Raw genomic sequence first — 15,229 nt, 5'->3', positions numbered from 1 at the left:
ACGTATGCATGTCCTCCGTACCCAGTTTTTCTTGTTCAACACGATATCCTCCCTTTTTACTGAAAAAATGCACAGTTACAACAAGGCAGGCACCAAGAGGGAGAGCAGTTTGGTTCTTCTGGTTCAACCAGCTTCTCCTCTGAACCAGCCCTGCAGAAAACTGCAAAGCAGATAGATCTCCCTCTGAGCAGTTGCTACCAGCGGGGAGAAGAATGCTACACTTCTGGCCTTAGAAATAGAAGGGTTACGTGTCAAAAGGGCAATGAATTTCAATCAGGTTCCTTTTTGGGAATCTTGGCTCTCCCACTTGTCCTTGTGAGCACAGACCCTATTACCGGAGCACAGATAGCTGTGCCTATTCAGCTGGCTGGGATGGGGGGTGGAGGACAGCAAGGGCTGCATTGGATCCTCAAATGTTTGCACATCACTTATACTGATGTCAATAGGGGTTCTGCAAACAGGAAGCGACCCTTGAATCCAGCATGTGGCTTAAAGGATGCAGAAGGGGAAGAATAAACCATGTGAAGCACCAAATTAAGCACTGGAAACATACACACATCTTAACCCATCTCTCTGCACATAAGTAAACTGGAATAGGAAGAGTGACCTCCTTTTAGAGATCACTGGACAACAAAAGTGGATACTGCAAATGACAGTGCTGAAATTGAGGTCTTCTTCACTAACACAACAGACTCTCTAGTGTTCCCACTGGTACAGGTTATTATTATTCACATGGCAGTTTTATGACATGTACAGTATCTCTCCACATAATCAATACTGTATTAATGTAAAAAATTCAGGCTCAGGTCCACAAAATCACAGTGATGCAGTTCATCATCCGAAATGAATTTACACAGCCAATTATCTCTTGCATTTGCAATTCACTACCAAGCAAATATCAGTCTAATCATTGTAGAAAATTAGTTTAGAATTTGAGACCATAAGCTTCTGTGCAACAGTAGAATACATTTATGACTGTACTCAGATGTGGTTACAGGGAGATAGAAGTGACATGAGCTGTGCTACAGAGGAAGGCAATGGCTGAGCCACAAGTACTTCCATTCAGCAAGTACTGCAGGCCTTAGTTTGTCGTGACACCTTTACATTCTGATATATACCCCCACTCTTTGGGCAGCCTGGTTTGCATTTCCTGTGAGATGAAAGAAATTAATCAGCATAAAAACACTGGCCATGTTCCTTTCAAACTGATATCAAGCACTTAAAAACTGTGCAGCATGCATCTTCCATGCAGCTATGTGGGACAGGAATCATCCTGCAACACAGCATATAACTTGCACCAGGCACCTCATCCTGAGGGGAGGGATTCTGCTTGGATTGAGTCAGAAACAGATTCTGCCCGCTCGTAAGACAGAAAACTTGTTGTGGAGACAGAGTTAATGATAAATGGAAAGTCAAATAAGAAGTAAAATGCACTGATGAAAGATATATGGGTCATCTGATGTAAGCCACGGTACTCAGTTCATGCCATGAAATGCCTCATTCAGAATAGTATTTCATGCTAACTACTTTCCCCTTAACCTCTGAGTGTTCGACTCCAGTTACTACACAGAGCAGTTATCAAAACAAGACGGCTTCCAGCCAAAATTCAAGCAATTTATTTCCCTCTGTGGAACTTTCAGTGAGAATTTGGTCCCAACTCCTCATATTCCCACTGGCACTAAAAAGCCAAAGGCTAAGAAGCTGCTCAAGGCTCTGGCACACAGAATCCCACACCAGTGACAACTGAAATACAGTGAGTTCCCCAGTACTGTTTTTCAGTTTCTTCACTAATATAGGCTATGCTAGATAGCTACAAGTCAATGCTTGGTAATAAAGCCAAAGAGAGTTGCTGAACGTACTGATGCTGAGAATTTGCGATGATATCATCAGTCTGACCCTGACCAGGACAGAAGCTGCTCCTCAGCTGACAAAGGTTTGACATATGCTAGGCTTAGAGGGAAGAGAAAACCCTATGGAAACATCTGTGGCAATGGAGAGCAATGGTAGCATGTTCAACCTGCTGAAACCTTCTCCTTTCCATGTTCTCAACACTGCCCGTAGCTGCACCACCAAGGCAACAAGGGCTCACAACAGCCTCAGAACTGTTGATCTGCCTGGTCTCAGGTTACGCTGCAGTATGGGACACACACAAACTAGGGCACCTGAAGCCTGCTATCAATGCCTTTACCACTATCCGACATGAAGAAAGCATTTCAAATGCCAGATCCCCAGAAGAGCTGATGCCAATGCAATGTGCAGTGCTCCTTGCACAGAGCTTGCCACAAGCCGTCTTCCCTACCTCAGGCAGGGAACAGAATGGCAATAAATATTTGAATAACCACATTAAATTCCTGAGATGCAATTTGTCTCCCAGCTTCACTGGAAGCTTTGGGGGCACCAATAAAAACCTGGGCGGGTGATGATACAGTGCAATTTGTATTTTGAGCAGACAGTCCCTGAGCAACAGCAAATTTATGCAATCACCTCCTAGGCTAGGGTTTGAGCAACTCTGTTTTACAAACAAGAGTAATATCCAGCGAAGTAGTAACCACCCAAGTCCACAGAGTTCCTGCTTGGTGATTCATAAAGCCACTGCATCTACCCTAAAGAGGATTTATAGACTGTTTACTCTCTTCATTTTTACTGCCCTTGGTTATTAATGCATATTAAATGCAGGTATGGTCACTTAGTTTGGGGACAAAAAAACTGAAAGTCAACAATTTGATACAGCTGATGAACAATTTGGTTCAAGAAAGGAACACTTTCACATGCTCCGAAGGCTCAAGCCAGCTCAGTTCCAGCCACCATAACACTTGAAGGCTTCTGATTTCAAAAGATTATCCTAAGCTCAAAATCTACAGTTTGTTCCACGTTTATTTGCTACACAACCACAATATCCCACTTTCATTTTTGAGTGTTTTGGTGTTACGTTTCAAGGGCCACTTCCACTATGCATCCTGTGGTTTTCTGCACAATGCATCGATACGATACACTAACTTTCTATTAGGCTGCTGACATTCCAGACCAAATTGACTCAAGTCTTACTTAATCTAGCCAAGTTGTCCGCTTGCCCTTCCAGCAATTAATTAAAACCTAACCTTATACTGGGCAATATCTGTGATGGAAGTCAGTAGACAAGAACAAAATAATAATAATTGCAAGTCCTCTTTCACAGAATGGATCCACACAGCACTAGACAGAACCAGCCTGGAAACTGTTTGATTATTAAGCCAAGCTGGCCAATAAAAATTCCATTTAGCAACTTTATATGGACATCCTAAATAGCACACAGATAAAGGCAAAGGAATGCTGACAGATGACAGCTTTTACCCCCCGGCCCCAGGCACATCCAGCAAGCAGAAGGATCACCTTTGAAGCAACCAAATGCAACTATTCAGGCCATCAGGCACACACACACACACATTTATCTGACAAGATTAATGAGTCCACAGAGTAAAAAGGCAAGAGTGACAGAGCTGGCATCTCAACTTGCATGCTTGATTGCCCACACCTTTTTAGACAGACAAAAGCAAAAGTATAGCTTAGCATAACACCTGCCAAAGTGTCCCACGTGCAGACACTCTCAAGACAAGGAACAAGAGCAGAATCCTCCCCTTCCAGGCCACAAATGGCGCTGGATATTCTGCAGTTGCTTATTGCATCCTCCTTTGACAAGATGCTCTAGGAGATGTTTATCCAGAGGATATTGTGAATTCAGCTGCTACACAATAGGCCACCCTGAAAGCTCCCGCTATGCTAGGAGCATGGAAATCCTGCAGAGGAGGACCAACTGTGGGCCAGGCAAAGCAAAAGGAACATAAGAGTCATCCTGACACACCAAATCCATCATGTCCCACATCTCATCTTCAAGAGCAGCCAGTTATAAGCGGCCGGGGATGGGGCAGAATGAAGACAGTCAACCCTTTCCTGGCCACAGCTTCCCAGCAGCTAGTATTCAGTGTGCAGGCTGTGTCCACATCAAGCTGTCCAGTCAGACCAACGGTCACAAACTCCTCTATTGCAGAATCTCTCTTGGAACATGGCTATACCAACCATGCTGCACACACACCTTACTTTAGTACCTGCAGTCTCACCCATCCCTCCACCCATTTCCTGCCTGTTTCTATTCCAAGCAAAGCTACTGGGGTCCCACTGTTTGGAGCCACTCTGATGGGGTTCACTACCCATCTGAGTGCAATAGCAATGATACCTACCCTACTTGCCGTTACCACCAGAGGAGCCTAATGGTCCAGTTCCATGACCAGTTCTTCCACCACGCCATAGAGCTGCACTGTCATCATGCCTCTTCCTGGGCTTCTCCTCCTTTTACAATCTCCTCCCAGCTCTGGGGGGGTTTCTTTGTCCCCTTCTTTCTCTTTTTCTGCCTCTTTCTTGTGGAAAGCCAAGCACATGCCTCAGAGCCAAGTTTGTTGGAAGAAAACTCCAGTGCTCTCATTTACTATATGAACATTTGGTTAAACCCTCATCTTCCCAGACTTCTGAAGATAGTTCATTTTACAGTGGTGACACTTCATAGCTAACAGGCATAAAAGAAACGCTCTTCATTTACAGTGGTTTCCACTCAGAAGAGCGAGATGTATATGTAACTCCTACAAGACTACAGCCTAACTTTCAGTCAAGGACACAAAAGCAGTTAACAGACTCAAACACTCTCAGTTGCTACCATCACTGTGTGCACCTGTTCTTCTTTTGCACACACCTTGCCTACTTCACTGAACTCCACCAAGTAATCTGCAGGAAACCTGCTTTAATAGGGGGGCTGGACTTGATGCTCCCAGAGGTCTCTTCCAACCCCTTCAATTCCATGATTCTGTAATCACGCTTAATTGAAGCCATGGTATAAATTTTGGTTCTTATAACAAATTAATCACTGAAGAAATGATGGACTTCTAATGGCAAACAGGAAAAAAAAAAAAAAGAAAAATCTGACTTGAGAAAATAATTTCTTCCTGTATTTCCACCTCTCTAGCACCCAGGACTATCTGGGTCACATCTGCCTAGCTCAGAAAAGCTTAGCCCCCTCTGTGTAATTAAATCAGGCAGGCTTTTTCTGGTTTCAACCTGTACTGAGTCAATTTGGACAACAGGTTTTATAGCTCTGCAAGACTAGCTTGGTGTGTAATATTTACTTGAGCTTCAGATAACTAAGAAGAATGGTCCCTGCCGAGGGTGCTGAAGAGGGATGCAGAAGGGCCAAATATGACTGCTAGCCCCAGTCAGCCCTCAGGGAAATCACCCCCTTCACCACAGTTCTGCAGTAATGTGGAGAAATGCACTAGAGAAAGGAAGCCCCACTCGTGTACCTGGCTGCTCCAACTGACAAATGCCCCATCACTGCAAGCACAACTCAGAAATACAACAGCAAGCCAGGACAAAAGAAATCTCACTGCTCAAGTATGTGCTGTATGATTTCAGAAACATAAAATACATGCTTGGTTAGAGGCAAAAAGGTTTTTTTTCAGCCTCTTTAGAGATAAGATATCACACATAATACCCATTGAAACAATTAACTTTGTCAAAAGGATGGTGCTCTCTTAAGTTTCTTACTGCTAATGTATATCTTAATAGGAAGGATACTGCAAGTTATGGAAAGGTGACTGGAAGATTTAAATATCACCAGACCAACAAGTTCATTGATACAGTCCAAGTGTAGAAACTTAGGCAAAAGTTTCTTTCAGAACTGCAGAAATCTCAAAAGAAAAGTGGAAATAAAAACGACAGGGAAAGAAAAAAAAAATCTTGTAGATATTCGGACTTTTCACTATACTTGTAGCTACTTCTGAGCACTTCCTTCCTTCAAAGATATCGAAGATTTATGGAAGTGGGAGAACAAAACGCAGTCTAGGGGCTTCCAGTAGGAGTTGTGCACAGGCTACGATCCAGCAAGTTCACAATCCCATTTGAATTTCATCCAGATGTTAACAGCAGCATTACCCAATGAATAGAAAACAGGCTCTTGGTTAATAGACAACTGAGATTCTAGCTTCCTAAGGGCAACAGAAGTCAGATGCTCTACTTATGCAGAGGTGCCCTGTCATCTGAAGCAAGATTCATAGTGAGTTTAGGGATGGTGTGGTTTGGAGACAGGGTTGTTTATCCTGGGCTGCCAAGCAAAGACAGAGCTGCCAAGCATATGGGGAAATCACTGCTAGCACGAATAACGGCTTCAGCTGAGACATCAGGGCTGTCTTCACAGTAAGGTAGGAGACAAATGCCTTCTCCAAAAACAAAGGAGTGCAGCACAAGGTCCAAAATAAAGAAAAAAAATAATAATAATACCATCAGAAACAGACTTTGACAGGCACTTCTTGAAGCTACTTGAAGCTACCTGAAGCCAGGGATGGAGGCAAGGACCAAAATGGCGTGCTGTGCTGTGTGCCATAGGGATGAAGGATGCACAGGTGGGCAGCCACCAGGAAGCACCTGATATGCACAGCCTCAGTGACTCAAAGTCATTTTTGTGCCCAAGAGTTCAGACAAACAGCAGATGTTCACATGGGACAGACCACCAGCAGCTTCAAACACTCGGGACCTGGCCAGTGGCAGCAGCAATTTATACGGAGAGTTGGTTCTTCAGATGGGACAAAGCAGAATCTCCCCACAAGCAGAGCTATAATTAAACCAGAAGCACACCCAGTCAGAGCTGGTCACTCAGCCTTCTCTACACTTCATTTAGGCAAATAAAGAACTGTTCCAGGAAAACTACAAACATTCCGACAGTTGTGACCCCATAAAAACCCAATTACGTATGAGTTAACGTCAACAGAAAACAGCTTTTTTCATTTACTGTAAATCTCAGTATTTAAAACCGAGTTCCTTGCCTGTAGAAGATTAGCCAACTGCGTGAACTTTAAATGCTTTAAGGGAGGCAAAGGTTCTGTTGTAAGCAATGACATCTACCCAAGCAACCACCTTCCATTTGTCCTCTGTGCTTTCCGCGCCTCTCCTTGGAAGGGAAACCACAGCATGTCTGCAGTGAGCCGAGGCAGGACAACAGCCAAAAAATTTCAAGTGTACAAGTTTACATACACGCACCTTGGACCCAGATCCACTCCGAAGGACCCAATATCTGGAGCTTTTGCTTGGGCGCGACAGGACCCAACTCAGTCCATCTTTAGCTTTGTGAGGCATCTGTTGCTTATGCACCACAACGGCTATGCTCCCAATAACATCACAGGTCTTCTCGGATGTTCGTGGTTTTCTCTCATGGTTTGGGTTTTTGGCTTGTTTGTTTTCCGAACTGTCTAGGACTGGCAATAAAACTAACTCTTGGAAGACCTTACGAAGCAGAGGTGGCCAGCCTTCCTAACCCCAACCGGCTGGATGCTAAAATCCTTGCATGGCTGAGGACCACAAGTCACAAACCACAGACCTGGAGAACAGGAAAACCTCACAAGCAGGTGACACCCGGCTGCTCTCAAGCACTGCTAAGGGACAGGGCTGTGTCTGGCACATGGCTGGGTCTCAGTGACTCCTGCCATCAGTCCGACCCACCCTCTATTCGGAGCAATTTAGATCTCGGCTCTGAGCCAACCCAACGCTGGTCATGAAACAAAATCATGACTGGAACAGCTCACGCTCCACATGTGGTTCTGGCACTACAAGCCAAGTCCCCTGGGCAATGATTTTTGCTTTGTTTTGTTTCTCGGGCTTTTCTGTGTGTGTGTGTGTGTGTGTGTGTGTGTGTGTGTGAGCCCTTTTTTAGTTTTAATTTTTTTTTAATGGTTTTATTTCCTCATATTTATTAGCATTCAGATCTGCCGTAGAGTGCTTGTTTCCTCTGCATTCCTCCTGGTGCAGTTTCTGGAACCACCTTCATTGCTCCCATTTCTGTCCATGTCTGAAACTAGTTTCAACCAGCCCTGCTCAAACCACACCCCATATGACTGCAGACCATGGAACATGCAACTGCACCAAGACCTCTTGCTAAAGCAGTGGTTTGTAATATGGTTGCTGGTTGATTGTTTGTCTGAAAAATCCCTATCCACAAGAGACACTGCAATAGTACTAAAAGGCAGGCTAGTTCCAAAAGCGTTAGGCGACGTTGTGCTGCAGACTTCTAGACAGTGTAGCTCTGCTGACAGCAGTAAGCCCTGACCAAGGGAGCAATGCCAGCAGCAGCTCCTGGTGTGAGGACACAACATGGTTACCAGCTTCATGGACCTGAGGGGAAGTTGGTTTAAGACACCATGGAAACATGTCCATATTACTGTCAGATGAGTAATCCTAATGCAGTCCAGTAAAGATCTCTGACCATACAGGCTGCCTTAAGAATTAGCAAACTAAGATCACATTGAATTGGGACTAACAGGGCTCTGGCTCCAATTTCTCAAGGAATGTGGGACACAGAAGGGAAGAGATCGGGAAAGACAAGTGTAATGAGTCAGTCTTTGGAAAGCGAGCTGAGGATTTGACTCTAGATGCTTGATTTACTGGCTAGTTCTAGAGCTGTGCCCAGTGAGCATTTGTGGTTTCAGACTGGAACAGACAAGCTTGGGAGCCTGCCACTGGTGAACGTCCCCAAGTCAACTTCACACAGCCTTCCCTTCTGCTTCCTCACCTTGCTGAGAACAGCCTCTCCAGATCAGGACTCCACCTGGATTTTTCCCTCACCTCTGTGGGGAGCCAGGTCTAAAGTCCTCTTACTCCAAGGTGCCACTGACCAACTCCCCATGGCTGCCCAAGGCTCAGCAGAAGCCATCATGCTCTGTAAGACCAGTCCTTTCTTCTACCTATTTCTGTACAGAGCTGGTCTCTCACCTGCCAGCACTGAACTGGTCCTGAGTGAACATCCCAAGGCAGGGAGCATAGCTGCTGCACAGTGACAGAAGGTCTGCTGCTGAGTAGTGAAGAGCTCCAGCCAGGGAAGCGTGTTTGGATAAAACTCTGCAACAATCACACAGCCAAATAGTGAAGAGGCCTAAAAAACCCCAAACCAGTCTTCACAGCCTGGATAAGTCACTGCACTGGAGGTGAATGGCTTTGTTGGAACTGGGACAGCCACTCTTTCTTTGTACCACTGTTACTAGGAGCCAGCTGTGACTGAAGCGCTCAGCACAGAGTAGAAGGACATGTTAATGAAGTTAGCCATTTGTTAAGGTCATCTGACCCAAAACTGAAGCATACACGCAAGAAGGGAAGTTTTGTGTAACAGTGTTTAGCCAGACCACGATAAGCACAGAAAGAGGGTAAGGTGCAAGAGAGTCCCTTCACTTATGGTCAGCGTAAGGCAATAAGGTGTAGGGAATGGTATCAGCTGCTTTATGGAATGGCACCACAGCATGGTCACAGCATGCTGAGGTCAGTCAGCTCTTCTGTTATGCTGCAGCTACCAAGACCTGAGCTGCCCTGAGGTTCCCTCCACGTCCCACCTCAGGCTCACACAGCATAGCTCTTCTAGTACCATAATGAACTTTCTGTTAGTCTTACTAACTAAAATATGCAAGGGATTTTGGTCTAACAGACAGAGCAAAGAGGAAGACTACAAGTCAGAGAAGCTTAGGGCCAAGGCCTGCCCCTCCTACCAGAAGGAGTCAGTGCTGGGAACAGGAGTGCAGCTACTGGTGTTGATTCTGAAGCAACTTGCCAAGTATGGCAGAATAGCTTCTAAAGGCAGGCATACTGCATAGCCTTGAATTTCAGCTGAATGTCAAGAGGATCTCAAAGAAACTAAGCGGAGCACAGCATAACGTGAAAGACAGATTGCTTAGGAACTTAAAGAAGATGGGTGAGAACACTGCTAAGAAGGTGGCAGGAAGATGTGGAATTTCTGTCAAGAAGAATAGGCGGTAATCAGCTTAGAAGCAAGGAGACATAGCAGCTTGTACAACTAATTACCTTGAAGATCCCATAAGAAAAGATGCTGTTTCCATCCTTCCTAGCAAAGCAACAGCATTACAGTCCTGCCCCAAACCCCTTCCCAGATCTTGCCTACTGCGTGGCTTCTGCCAGTCTCACCCCTGCTTTCTTCCTCCAACCTGTCCAGCCTCACTCCCCAGGGCACATCCCCAACTCCCCCCTTGGGAGATGGAGGACAGGTGCAGAAGATACCTGAGAACTGTCAGCTTGTCAAGGAATTAAGTCAGTACTGTGTCAAGATGGAGCAGGAGACAGCTATTCACGACAGTAAGCAGAACAAAGTCTGTGCTCATCTCACCCTTGATATGCCCCACACCACCTGCTGGGATTTTGCTGTATTTGAATGGGCAAACTGGGAATACATTCACAAATCTCAAGCATCCTCCAATCCACATGGCATTTAACCTTCTTGGTAGAGCCTGCAGCACTTGGCTGGTCATTCCAGCAGTGCTGTCTGAGCCTACCAGCAAAACAGATCCAACAGCCAGACACACCTGAGGTCAGAGCCCAGGGGAGGTCAGGGCTCCGTTCTGTGCAAGCACTGAGAGAAATCCAGCCAGAGAGACACTAAAGTGAGCTTCACACTCAACGCATAGAGCTTGAGGAGCTGGGGCCAAGAGCCAGTGTGAAATACCACTAAGACAGGGCAGTAAGCCCTCAGGCTGATGGTACTGTAATGCCCTTGTTATCAACCTGGCAGAAATTAAGCATAGTATCTTGCATAATCTGTGCCTGGAGATTTCTGATCCCTTTGGGACCCACATGCAGGAGGTACTCCAGAGTGAAAGCCAACCTCCAAGCACAGATGTGTATGCACAAGTTCTGACAAAGGAATAAAAAACACCCAGGGAAACACAGGGCCTTGCATAAAAATTATGCTACGAGGTTCATTATGGAGGACGTTGCTATTGTGAACCCCATAAACTTGTCAAGTCAGGGACTCAGCAGATTAGAGCCGCACCACCCAGCCAGTCTATCTCATCCATTGCAGCACTGCCCTCCAGTAGCTCTTGGGGGCCTGCAATGTAAAGGTCCCTCCCTGAGTCCAAAGCTTGCCCACTTACTGAATTCACCTGGCCTTTCAAGATGAAGGTAGGAGGCTGTATTTCAGACTGCTGGAGATCAAGCCAGTACCTGGCTACACAGAACTGTGCATGCTATAGTGATGTTTTAAGTCAACAGTTAATCAAAGGTACTTGATCATTTTGTATCAGTTGAGGAATCTTTCATTTTTCATGCCTACATGCCACGTTATCCTTTCCTCCATCCCCTCCCCAACTCTTTCCCTCTTTTCCCCTTCCCACTGCCCTCCCAGCGAGGCACCAGTATGGAATTCAATCTCTTTCTCATGAATCACTCCCAGGAAATGCACCCTCCTCCACGCAATACAAACCCTACCTTGGTTGAGGTAAGTCAGGGTTTCTTCATGCAGCTTCACAGCAGGGGATGTGGCTGTGCAGAGGACGTACTGAAACGGAGGCAGCTTGGCTTCATTCTCGGGAGACAGCTGTGGTTCCTCCTGCTTGAAGATCGGCAGCGCAAGGACATCTCTGAAATGCACAATTCACACACATATGTACTTACAAAGACTCTATGGAGTATTCTGCTCTCAATCTGGATTTGACCCGTATGCTCTGAAATAATGGAGATGAGCTCCAGAGGAACACTGAGTTATGACTGCTAAGAATGTATGTAGCCTCCACAGCGTGACAAGACAACTTCTGCCTTCAGGAAGCACACAGGCGCAGAGCAGCAGCAGCTTCACAAGGAGCTGGGCACAGTCCCAGACCCTGCTCCTTTACAAGACGTTTGCACTGACCTGCATGCTGACTCGCAGCCAGACTGCTCCCGGCCCACGCTAACCCCGAGCAGAACAGATGTCAGCAATGCTGAGAGCACAACAGAGCCATTAGCACAAAGAGATGTCACGAACCAGCATCCTAATCTTCACACATCTAATGCTGGAGAGCCACATTAGACTTTGCTGCACCTCTAACTTCTCTGGTTGTTGTGTTCACCTACTTAAGACACCATATCCTCCCCAAATAGAAAGGTTATGCTGAACACAGAGACAATTCAGTGTAAGTAATCAGATTCTTTCCCTCCACCCTCCCCATTCCCTCTGTATGGTGAAGACCAAAGAACCCATCTGGAGGCTGCATGCAGTTCCGTTCCCCTTGGAATTCCCACACACAAGAAGCTCTAATAAGAACTGTTCAGGAGCATGCCCATGCATACGGGCACGCTCCCTATGGAAAGACCATTATGAATTTTCCCTGCCTGTTCCGTTAATGATCCACCTTGCACTCAATCCTAACACCCACAACCTTGAAGGCTGCCCAGGTCACCAGTGAAACAGCGCAGCAGTTTGCAGCAGAGCTGAAGCACCCAGCTCACAGATGGGGCTCCTCTTCCTGGAGAAACAAAGCCAGAGAGCAAACCGTGCCACTCTGCTTAGCAGCAGGGACAAAGGAACACCCCTCTGCTTCCATTCTCCCTCCTAACTGCACCCCGCTGCAATACCACCAACTCCAAGGCAACCAGCCCCATTTACTTGCTGGAATCGCTGACATAACCACCGCTCTTACCCAACTGTGGCCATAGAGAGGGTTTTTTCCTCTCAGCAATGATGATTTACCATGGTAATGAAGTGAAAGAAATGCCTCCAGAAGGTGTCTGAAAAGGATACCACAGCTTTGGATCATGTGAAACATTTCACCTCACCTAAAGCATTCGCAACACAGAAAGAAGATGTGAATGGTGTCTGAGGGACTGAAGGAAGCTCTAAGGTGTAAGTACAAAAGGTTTGTATTGTATTTGCTCTACTCTTCGCTCAAGGCTGCAAACCAAGTCTTGAGAAAAGCAGGTGGGTGAGATCCTCAAATTCTCCTGACATTCGCCTCTATGCTGAAGCACTGGGGTTCTGTCATCAACCAAGGATTGACAATGTACAGGGGAAGGGAGAAAGGTGTCTGAGGAGGGGCTCAGGAGGATGGAGGTACAGAGAGAGACACACACAGCATTCCTGTGACACTGAATCCATCAGAACTTACACAGATACCACGAAGGCTTTGACTGTACAGAAGTGTGATCCATAGGAAGGGGACTGCACAACTCCAGCTTGCTCAGTGCAGTCTCAACCTGTCTGTGGGTACAGACAGCCCTGGGAAGCACAGCTCAGAGCAAAGGCTCTCTCTAGAAGTGTGTGTCTCAACAGGCTCCCAGGAACTGGTCAGAATTTCAGCTCTCCACAAGAACTGGGTGCTTAACCCAGAAAGCATCTGAAAGCCACCCAAAGCATCTGAAGCTATCACTTAACAATCCAATAAATGTGAGTTGAAGGCTTTGAGCCCCAGCTCAAGAACCCTCACAGCCACAGCAATAAACATTCAGTACACCAAACAGTGTGGTCAAGCCTGACCCAGACAGGATGATCCTGCAACACTCTGATGCTGCAAACCCACAGAGCACCCTGCAACAGAAGGGACCCTTCAGGACCATCAAATCCAACTCCTGACTCCACATAGGGCCAACCAATAACCAAACTTCATGTCTGAGAGCTGTGTTCCAGCACTCCCTGAGCTCCAGCAGCTCAGGGCTGCACCCACCAACCTGGGCAGCCCATCCCATGCCCGCTGCCCTCTGAGGCACAACATCCCCCTGCCGTCCAACCTGGCGCAGCCTTTGGGGTGCACACAGGGTGCCGCAACCCAGCACAACCGCAGCCGTCAGAGCCCTCTGAGATTCCAGCCTTAGATACTCATAAAAAGATAATTCATAAGCACCCAGCAGAAAGGGAACTCCCAAAGTTGCCTGCTTTGTTGTCTTCTGGGGGGAGGAAACACGGGTTTGCGCTACACATGTTGCGGACTATTGTTTCGCAGCCCTTTAGAGCTTAAATTAGGAACAGTTAATTAAACGCGACTGTGCAGAGGCAGGAAAAAGCTGGTTTAGGCGAGTCGAGAAAGTGAAATTGTGAGCTGCTCGCCCATCGTCCCAAAAGGAGGCGGCAGCTCCGCAGCCGAGCCCCGCTAATAGAGAAGGACGGGAGAAAGAAACCCGCAGCTCCCAGCTAGAAGGGCTTCCCCTGGCCATCCCGCCGCGTTGCCCCGCGGGGACTCACCGCAGGTAGCTGCCTGTCGAGTGCTGGTTGTAGTGCTCCGGCTGCGTGTGCCAAAACAGCATCTTGGCACGGCGGGGATGGGACGGGGGGAGCCCGGCGCGGTCGCTGGGAGGGGTGACGAGAAGGGTCCCAGCCGGGCTGCCCACCCCGAGGCGCACAGGGCACCGCTGCCTCCGCCTCCCAACAGCTCCAGTCGCGGCCCCGACGGCTCCCGGAGCTTTTATGGCCCAGCCCCGGCGGGCGCGGGTTGGCTGCGCCGCGGAGCACCGGGACCTCCCCCGCCCCGCCCCGCACAGCAGCCGCGGGGCGCAGGTGGCTCCGTGCGGGTGAGGCGGTGCGATATGGGGCTGAGTGCCCCGGGACGGAGTTTGTGGCACTGGATGAGAAACGTCCTTCCGCAGTTTGGAGTCCAGCATAAGGATGAATGGTTATACGGTACCAAACCTGAAAGGTTGTGGCCTCAGGTTGTGGTATAGGGTCAAGTTGGGTATTAGGAAACGCTCTCAGAAAGCGCGGGGATGCTCTGGCACAGACTGCCCGGGGAGGTGGTGGAGGCACCATCTTCACCGGTGTTAAGAACCGTGGAGACGTGGCACTGAGGGACGTGGACAGTGGGCACGGCGGGGATGGGTTGGGCTGTACGATCTTAGAGGTGTTTTCCAGCCTTCCTGACCCCGTGGATCAGGTCCCCCCTCTGAATCTACCACGTTGTGCTGCGCGCATCTCTGTGCTCCCCTATGGAGCACCCAGCACTGCTCTTCCACTGCCACAGCCCTAACCCAGGGAAATCTCACAGCATGCTGGTTAGATCAAGGCGACATAAAGAGGAGCTGGGTCTCTAAGCACACAGCCTTCGGATTAAACAAAAATCAAGCAAAACACACCCTTCAAACATTAATATATGTACTTTCATTTTAGGATGCTAAGTTGTTCCTGAGCCCAAAAGTTTGTTCTGCTGCTTCTGCTGGTTATTACAGTCCCTACAGCTGAGAACTGAGCAGAAAGCACACATGCCCTCTATCTGCTTCATTAAGTCAGTTTCTCAGCACTTTGAGTCCAGACTTTGCACTGAAACAACTGAGGTAAAGACACATATTCTGCTCTTTTTTTCCCCTTCTGGAAAGCCAAGAAGGGATGTGAGCACAAGAGTGTTGTAACCCTGCAGGGCTCAGAAGGCAAAAGCAATCAGGCACTTCATTCTCACCAAATTAAAAGGAAACAAAGCAT

The 15,229-nt window shown here is 47.5% G+C and overlaps 1 protein-coding gene across 1 annotated transcript in view; it reads right to left on the bottom strand.

Moving 5' to 3' along the window:
* Positions 1 to 14,200, bottom strand: part of TFCP2L1 (transcription factor CP2 like 1) — a 33,192-nt gene extending 18,992 nt beyond the window's left edge. The window contains exons 1-2 of the mRNA XM_015868828.2: positions 14,003 to 14,200; positions 11,278 to 11,429 (exon numbers count right to left, since the gene is read on the bottom strand). Of these exons, the coding sequence (XP_015724314.1) occupies positions 11,278 to 11,429; positions 14,003 to 14,064 (214 nt within the window). The 5' untranslated portion in view covers positions 14,065 to 14,200. The remainder of the gene's footprint in view (positions 1 to 11,277; positions 11,430 to 14,002) is intronic.
* Positions 14,201 to 15,229: the final 1,029 nt, after the last annotated feature.

The sequence above is a fragment of the Coturnix japonica genome, chromosome 7 (genome assembly GCF_001577835.2).
Source record: "Coturnix japonica isolate 7356 chromosome 7, Coturnix japonica 2.1, whole genome shotgun sequence".
In the NCBI taxonomy this organism is placed as follows: Eukaryota; Metazoa; Chordata; class Aves; order Galliformes; family Phasianidae; genus Coturnix; species Coturnix japonica.
The sequence above is the reverse complement of the archived record's forward strand: the minus strand, read 5'-3'. Positions and strand labels throughout refer to the sequence as shown.